At 35.9% G+C, this 9462-nt stretch overlaps 1 protein-coding gene across 1 annotated transcript in view; it reads left to right on the top strand.

The window, feature by feature from the left end:
• Positions 1-2631: 2631 nt before the first annotated feature.
• Positions 2632-9462, top strand: part of fam72a (family with sequence similarity 72 member A) — a 9238-nt gene continuing 2407 nt past the window's right edge. Inside the window, exons 1-3 of the mRNA XM_015372433.1 lie at positions 2632-3146; positions 4108-4185; positions 4603-4727. Coding sequence (XP_015227919.1) covers positions 2995-3146; positions 4108-4185; positions 4603-4727 — 355 coding nt within the window. The 5' untranslated portion in view covers positions 2632-2994. The remainder of the gene's footprint in view (positions 3147-4107; positions 4186-4602; positions 4728-9462) is intronic.

Here is a 9462-nt window from a genome sequence, read left to right as displayed (position 1 = left end):
TTTGGATACAAAAAGATTTCCCAAGCTTTAACATCCCAGGGAGCCCTGTGCAAGCGATAATATTGAAATGGAAGGAGTGTTAGACTACTGCTAATCTACGAAGACCCGGCTGTCCCTCTAAACTTTCAACTAAGACAAGGAGAAGACTGATGAGAGATGCAGCCAAGAGGCCCATCATCACTCTGGATGATATGAGACTCTGTCCATGGGAAAACAAACAGTTATATGCTCCACATATCTGGTCTTTAGGGAAGAAAGCAATTTATTAAAGATATCCATAAGAAATCTGGTTTAGAATTTGAATTTGGGAGACCCTGCATATATGTGGAAGAAGGTGCTCTGGTCAGATGAAATGACAAATTATACCTGTTGGCAGCAATGCAAAACGTTATGTTTGGCATTTAGGCAATGCAGCTCATCACCCTGAACATGCCATCCCCACTGTCAAATGCTGTGGCCACAGCATCATGGTTTGGGCCTGCTTTAATTCAGCAGGGACAGTGAAGATGGTTAATAACGATGGGAAGATGGATGGAGCCAAGTACAGGAGCATTCTGGAAGAAAACCTGTTGGAGTCTGCAACAGACCTGAGACAGGGATGAAGATTTATCTTCCAACAAGACAATGATCCAAAACAGAAAGCAAAATCTACAATAGAATACTCCATATCCCTATCAAATGTTTAAATAGCCAATAAAATATCTAATTATTTCCAATACATTTCATTCCACTTCCTGTTTATGTCCCAAAAAATTTAAATAAATAAGATTTATGTTCAAAGTCTGAAACGTAGCAAAAGTTTTAAAAGTACAAGGGGCCGAATACTTCTGCAAGGCACTGTACACAACAAGAAAAAACACGATTTAAGGAAGAGAAATTAAATTATTGAGGAGTATACAGAAGCAACTTAAGGTCAAGGTAAGAGAAAGCAAGTAGGCAAAGAGTATAAGGCTGGAAATCCTTTCTAAGTCTAAGAAAAGGCTGGAAAGCAAGCTCCAGTGGAAAAATATCAGAGATACCTGGTCAGGGATGAAGAAGCTCACAGGCTTCAAGCAGGGGGAGGTTGAGTTTGCTTATCGCCTCGGAGTTGGGAGTTGAAAAATGTCATCATACACCTGCTTCAACAAAACCCTCTGCCATATTCTTTGATTTCTCCAGTGCATTAAATACTGGAGACAATACTCTCATCATTCCTTTTTAATCATTCTTATTTTTGGTTTGTGGAACCAGAACAGTAGCTTGACTGATTGATTAATTGACTTTATTGATCTCACAGTGAAGAAATTTACTCATGACATCAGCTCAAATTGTCAAAGAAGAAGAATGTCCCAAAGGAAGAAAAAGGTGCATGGTATATATATACAGTATATACAGTGAGTCCACATGACAGCTTTTAAAGTTTTTTTATAGACGGATTATTATATAGGGTTATTGCACATGGGAATTAATATAGATGGATATTTATTCAATTGAATTAAATTCAGTTTATTTATATAGCGGCAATTTACAACACATGTCATCTCAAGGCACTTTACAGTTCACCAGATTGTACAGTCGAATTGATTCAAAGTTTTCTATCTAAGGGAAGAAAACCAGCTGATTGCATCGACTCATTGACTCGAATGCAATCTCTCACACTAAGCATGCTTGTTGTGACAGTGGAGAGGAAAAACTCCCTTTTAACCTTTAGAAACCTCCAGCAGAACCAGGCTCAGTGCGAGCGGCCATCTGCTGAGGCCGACTGGGGTTCAAGGAGACAGAAGCAGAGATACAAAAAGCAACTGTAAAAGGCGGCCCCAACCAGGAAACACACAGCCAGGCAGACGAGCTCCGAGCCAACTCCCATGTCAGAGAATGAAGAGAGCACATCCAGCCAGTCATAGTCGGAGAAACAGGACTACACTGGAAAAACAGCCTGATCTCGAACATCTATAAACAAAGGTGTTGATGGCAGCAGCACAGCTGATATTTCTCTCTAGGATGGAGTCACAGCCAAACAGAAACAGACGAGGCAAAGGTACTCTGAGGAAAAGCAGAGAGAGCAGAAGGTTAGAGACTGTGGATTACATTACAAATGTAAAATATTGATATTAATAATAAATATCACAAATTAAATGTAAAAAAAATACATGCAATTTGCATTTTTCCTCTTTCAAAAGAACTCAAAACTCCACATATGATTTTGGAATTTGGGAAATGATAAAAGACCTTAAATACTGTTAGTAAATCATTGTTACTCACATTTATGTTTCTTCTATTACTTATTTTTTTTCATAACTTGGTTATTTGTTTTGGTCTTTCATCGTATATTCCTTTTTCATCCAAAAGTTATTGAAAAAAATAAATAAAACAAATGTCAGAAAAGAAAAACATCTAGCTCTTTAGACAACTGACATTTAAATGAAATTATCATGAATAGTAGGCTAATAGGTTAAAATGATAAGGTTTTAAAAAATGAATAATAGCTTTTCAGATAATTCAGTAAAACTTTTTTAACTTTAGTTTTTAACCAATCAAATCCAGGCACTGGAAGGGAACTGACCAATGATATTGGTTCCTGTAGTGTGCAACCAATGAGAAACCGATCTCCGGTCTTTTAAACGTAGTTTCAGGAAGTGTCGTTAAATATCAGGAAGTTGTAAACAAAGCTGACAGCTATCGAGTTAGCTGTTCACTACATTTGCACGGATGCTGAACTAGCGGATTAAAAAGCCGATGTTGCTCATGTGTGCGGATTAAATTACACCGCTTTGGATGTAACAATCGTTCTGCTGTTATTCCTTAGATCGGTTGCCTGTTACCTGTCTTCCGTTTAGCGCTGGAGGGAGGATAAAAGAAGCTAACGTTGTTTACAAAAGGACCTTAGAGCAGCAGGCATCTCCTCATCGAGAATAAACATTAATCATCCGATATTAACCCGATCTAGATTAGTTTAAGGTCACCGATTTAAACACCGATAGGGATTTCTTCCTAATTTAGATTATCTTAAGAACAATGTCCACATCCAACTCCAGCTTTAAGAACAAATGTGTTGCCCAGGTGAACTGCATCTTCTGCGACAGTCTGCTGTGCACCAGGGGGATGAAGGCTGTGCTTCTTGCAGACACAGAAGTTGAGCTTTTTTCTACAGATATTCCTCCAAACAGGTTGGTGCTAACCGGATTAGCATTGCTGCTAGCCTTTGTTTTTACCCGCTGCTGCTTTTTCTACAACGGGATGGAAATAGTTAAAATATCAACATTGTTTTGTTACGTGTTTCTACTCAAAATGCAACATGTATAGAAATTTTAATTAAAATCTTAATCTGTTTTTTTTTTTTAAAGATTTGTTTTATTAACCCTTTATAGGGCACTCGGTGAAATACTTTGAAAAAAGGCAACTTGCTTGAATATATTAAGGAAAATAACAAAAGTGCTTCTATAAGAAATGAAAGAAACACATTTTCTGGTCGGTACAACCAAACCTTATTGGTATTAATGCTGATACTGGCACTGTTTCAAATTTTTTTTGTTTATAAATCTAAAGATAATTTTTTTACTTTATTTTTTCACTTTTCAATTAGCGGGTTTACCTTTCTTTTATTGACTTGTTAACTTTATTAGTTATTCTCGTAATTTTATGACTATTGTCGTTGCGACTTTATTCTCGTAATTTTATGACTATTGTCGTTGCGACTTTATTCTCGTAATTTTACGACTTCTCATAATTTCACGACTTTATTCTCATTAGTTTATGACTTTATTCTCGTTCTTTTTACGACTTTATTCTCGTAATTTTATGACTATTGTCGTTGCGACTTTATTCTCGTAATTTTACGAGGTTATTCTTGTAATTTTATGACTTATTCTCATAATGTTATGACTAGTCTCGTAACGTCACTACTTTATTCTTGTAATTTTATGACTTTATTCTCGAAATAGAAAAAAAAAATCTCTAGCCTGGCCCTAATACTCCTTCGTCAAAACCATACAAGGAAGATGATTTAATATAAAATATAACACAAACTTTTTCCCTCCCACCCCCACCCTCCTAATCTTATTCAATCTTAATATTGATTTTATTGTTGTTTTTGCCCTCTGTTTATATCTGAATGCTTTCTGTCCTCAGAACTGTTGATTTTGTTGCCAGCTGCTACTCTACTGACAGCTGCAAATGCAAACTGAGAGACATTGCATGTCTTAAATGGTATGTATATTTTATCATTACATTTTGAAGTTTGCCCAAGGATGTTTGAATCTTTCTTTTTTTATTTTATAAAGTTACTAATGGGAATAAATGTAATTTATCTCTTGTTCTGGACTATTTTATTACAATACTAGTTAGGTCTTGTGATCTTTTCACTTAAAATGCATGTGAGACAATTAAAAATAGATGCTAAGTAGTTTAATGGCTGCATATTTTACTGTTATTTGACATCACAGCAGAGCTGCATAGCATCTTTTATGTTGCCAGGCTTTTGTTGTTGTTGTACACAAGGCAAAAAAGCCCCAACAGCTGGTAGATAATAGGCACTAGTGGAGCAAGCACTTTTTCACACATGAACCCAAATTAAAAGTGCTGACCTATGGTTTGTTCTTTATTCCCTCTAACTCCTGCTTCCAGTGGCAATGTTGTGGGTTATCACGTGGTTGCCCCCTGCAAACCCTGCCTCCTGTCATGTAACAATGGCCATTTCTGGATGTTTAACAGTGACGCCGTGTCCACTCTCAACAGACTTGATGCTACGGGTCAGTATAAAAAACTTCCTTTGTCATTTTTGACCAGGCACATTTTTGTGGCACAGTTGATAATGACGCAGGGAAAGCCTGAAAACAAATACTATAGTAAAACAATCACATGGAGAAATGGGGAAAAATCTAGATAGAGATTTTAAAAATTTTTTACTTTGAGAATAAAAGCATAAAATTACGAGAAAAAAGTTGTAATATTACGAGAATATAGTCTTAATATTGCGAGAGTAAAGTCGTAACATTACGAGAATAAAGTTGTTATATTACGAGAATAAGGTTGTAACATTACAAGAATGAAGTCATCGTAGAACAACCCGTTTCAGAAAGAAAGCTTTGAGCTCCGACCAGCTCCACTAATCAGCAACATGAGTCCACTTTGACTTCCTGCCCAATTTTAAGCTGCTGCTAAAAGATTTCCTCAAACCAGAGCCAAAGTATAACTTCACATGATGCTCCACATTCCTCTTTTTAGGGAAGAAAGGGCTCCTTGTAAGAGTTGTCATAAAATACAACTTATTTACAACAATACAACAAACTGTTGTTTTGTTTATGACTATTCTCGTTGTGACCTTTTTCTCGTAATATTACGACGCTATACACATAATTTTACGACTTTATTCTCGTTGCAAATTTATTGTCATAATTGTACGACTTTATTCTCGTAATATTATGACTTTATTCTCATAATTTTATTACTTTAGCCTCATATTGTTGTGACTTTATACTTGTAATTTTAGGACTATTCTCATTGCGACTTTATTCTCGTTATTTTACAATTTTATTCTTGTAACTTAATATCTTTATTCTCATAATGTTATGGCTATTCCTGTAAGTTTATAACTTTATTCTCTTAATGTTCTGACTATTCTCATTCTGACTTTATTCTTGTGATTTTACGACTTTATTCCCGAAATAGAAGAAAAAAAGCGTGGCCCTAAAACTCCATCGTAAAATCTAACCTGTAATATCAATACTTTCATTTAGTTGGGTGGCGGTAAGAAAAATGGCTTTCTAATTAAATCATCAGTTGCATAATTACCGGTTTTCTAAGCCGTTTGAAATAAATGTAAAGAAAACATTTTCTTAATTTACATTTTTATTTATTTATTACTTCTAAGATAAGTAGTGCTCCTCCCAGTCGGTAAACGCTGCTGCAGTTGCACTCCCCCACCCTCATTCCAACCCTCAGATGTATTGTTTGCCAGCTAGTTGCCGGGTTACCATTGAGTTAGCATTAGAAATAATTCAACTTATCTGTCCAGAAGGAAAGTAGCAACCTCCTGGCTTCTGAGCCGCTTTGCTTAAGTTGGTACCAATGCTTTAAAGCTTGACCGCTGCTGCCCTCATTGCACTTTTTTTTTTTTTTTTATGTATGGGTTAAATCTGTGTGTAACACTGACAAGAAGCCATTTCTCAGCTCTGTCAACCTTTAACAGTTTCCTTTCATCATGGTTTGTAAATCTGACCTGGGAAGACTCACTGACTCAGATCATTGAATGGTCGGTCGTCTAATTGGGGAGTCACAGCTGTACAGGGAACAGTACGGCGACTGGCCAACTCCTTCTCACTTATTTTAACCCTCTATTTGTCATGTTTTGTTTTAGGTTCCTAACCCACATGCAGAAACACTCGGAAACAGGAGAAAAAGTTCAAAGGTTTATTGAATAAACAGGTCAGGGGGTTATCAGATTTCAGGACTGGTCACGACTGGTTTCTCTGTTCAGAGGTTTGAGCAGAGCGGCAGAGGAGGGGAACCAGGAGGGTCCAGAGGCTGAAGGCAGGCAGAGGGCTAGGCAGAGGCACAGCTTGATTTCAGATCTTCCAGTTTCTGATCAGAGTCTCTCTTCCTGTTTCTTCTGAGAGCGGGCAGGCAGGTTACTGACAAATTGACTTTCCAGGTTTCTTCGGAGATCAGACAGGCTTGTTTCAGACTGAGAAACTCCTCCAGAGTTTCTGGGTTCAGACAGGTTCTTCCTAGGAAGCAGAGAGGACAAAAACAGGTTAGGTTCTGGTTCAGGTTTCAGGGGAGTCAGAGAATCAGACAGGCAGGTCGGCTAAGGTTTGCTAACCATAACTGGCATAACACTCTGGCGTCGGAGTGTTGCTCTACCTCTCCTTAAATGCCGGTCTCCTGATGAGCTCACGAGCCGCAGGTGTGGTAGTCAGCTTCAGCTCCAGGAGACCTAGAACCCCCTCTGCTGGAGAAAGGTGGACACTGGACAGACCTCCAGATCCCAACACTATTCCTATTAATACACTAGCCTTTCATGTCAAAGTTGGCATCAACAGCTAAAGTAAACATTTATATATTTTGGAACCATCAAAATGTTTAAAACAATGATTTATAGACAAAATATATTATTTATCAGAGGTGTCAAGTAACAAAGTACAAATACTTTGTTACCTTAACCCTGTAATGCCAATGTATCATATTTGATACATACGGTTTCTGAAATGTTTTGCGTCTGACACCTTTTGCATGATTTAATGGTAAAAACTTTGCTCAAAATCCTATTGTACACAATCAGATATACCTGTTTTATTACTATTGACTTATCGCAGAGTAATAAATTATTAATATCAAAAATGTATTTCTGTTTTTTCTTTTTACATATTTTGTTAAAAGGCCAAATAAGGACTTCAAACCAAAAAAAAAGAAGTAATTTTCTGTTTTGTTTTATTCTTGGATCGGACTTTAAAGGGTTAAGTAGAAATGTTGTCTATCTATTCTGTAGACAACATTTTACTTCTACTTCTTACATTTTAAAAATTAAATTTGTGTAATTTAAGAATAATTTCCTGCCTGTTGGCATTAAAAAAAAAAAATAAAAACCATCAAAATAATTAGTTTCATCCAGACAATTAATTTCCTTCTGGTTGGACTCTGTGCTGCCCCAACCTGTTGTTCACCACACACACACCAACATATTTTAAGATGATGCAAAGGTCATTTTCACACTGTTGCTATTAGTTTTAGAACTCAGAAAATTAAGTAGGACATTATGATTCAGAACTGTAAAAGATATGTTCCTTTAATAGGGTAGTACAGTAAAGAATCATTTTTTCCTGCAGTACTTTTAATTTGATACGCTTAACTTCTACAGAAGTGTTTTTAAACGGAAGTATTTCAACTTCTACTTTATTTCTTAATTATAATACTTGTATATAAAAAAAAACATAAAAAATGTATCCGCAAATTAAGAAAACCTTTTTTCAAAGATGTGCATCAGCATTCTTTATAGAGTTAAGGATAGAAGTAAGTGATTTTAGTGCCATAATTACATTATTTATGGAAACCGGGATATATATCATTCTGTGCATGCGAAGGACGGATCGGGTAGTGACATGCAGTACAAGGTTTAATTGTTGTCCACCTTTATTCTTCTCCTTTAATCATGGTCCTTTAATTCAGGTGCATTACTGCCACCAGCTGGTGAGGAGCGGAACATTCTCCTCAGGGGTTTTAGATTTTCGATTTGTAGTTGTACTCTTGTAACTTCTAAACTTGTTTTCTCACAGATAAATCATCTGAAGTCACATGAAGTTAACAGTAAGGAGCAAATAAAAAACTTTTATCTAAACATTTACAAATTCAGTCTTCTTAGCATATCGTTTTCAATTTGATTTCTGTTCATTTTATTTCTATAGCAACAATTTACAACACGAGTCATGTCAAGGCACTTTTCTATGGAAGAGCATTAGGGCCACTGAAATAAAAAAGGAAACTGATTTTTAAATTTTATTTCAGTTTAACATGGGAAAAAAGTCAGAATTCTGACTTTTTCCCATACTTTACTGAAATAAAATAAAAAAAATCAGTTAACTTTTTTTTTTTTTTTCAGTGGCCCTAATCCTCTTCCGTACTTTTCAGAGATGATGCAGTCAGAAAGGAAAACTAGTTGACTGCATCCAGTCATTGACTTCAAGCTCCTCCTCAGTGAGCTTGCATTGATGCTTTTTGCTTGCATTTTGTTTCTGACTCTTCAGCAATACCTCACACCAAACATTATATTAATTTCCAATACTTTTATTTTCTATATGATTTGCAGCTTTGAAAATTTCTATTTAAAATTTGTATTTACCCAATGTAAGCATTCCCCGATTATTTTTGTTTTGACTGTCTTATAGGGCTGAAACTACTGATTATTGTGCGAATCGAATGATTTAAAGATTTTTTTTTTTAATAATCGATTAATAATTGGATAGCCAAAGGTTCCTGAAAGAAGATTTTTTCACAAAATCCAACCAGGTGAAACTCAAACTTTTTCACTTGAGGAGTTCTGGATAGAGCATATTGACAGACATTTATTTCTTATCTTAAAGTTGTAGGGAAGTTATATTTGAATTTCAAATCATTCTGGCTTAAACATGTATATAAATGTATTCTTTATCAGACCATATTGTCCCAAAATTTCGAAAATTTCTATTTAATAAAAAAATCCTGTCTTAAAATCTGGTTAGCAACGATGCTTTTAAGAAACCAGTCACAATCAAACATGCTTGCGAACCTTCCGCCACAACGAACCCCACCTCCTTGATAAACGACCAATCACCTTCACTTTATTCATTCGTGTAAAGTCGTGCACCACTCGGGAGAATTCGGAAATGCAACAATTGGAACGGACGATTCCCTACGACTTTTAATGCAAAATATTTTTAGATATATTTTTTACTCTTGGTATAATTTCTGCTTTAGGTGTGTTGATCTGTCAGCTACACGCATACCTTACAG

The sequence above is a fragment of the Cyprinodon variegatus genome, unplaced genomic scaffold (genome assembly GCF_000732505.1).
Source record: "Cyprinodon variegatus isolate N-32 unplaced genomic scaffold, C_variegatus-1.0 Scaffold72, whole genome shotgun sequence".
Lineage (NCBI taxonomy): Eukaryota > Metazoa > Chordata > Actinopteri > Cyprinodontiformes > Cyprinodontidae > Cyprinodon > Cyprinodon variegatus.
This window is presented reverse-complemented; position numbering and strand designations above follow the sequence as displayed.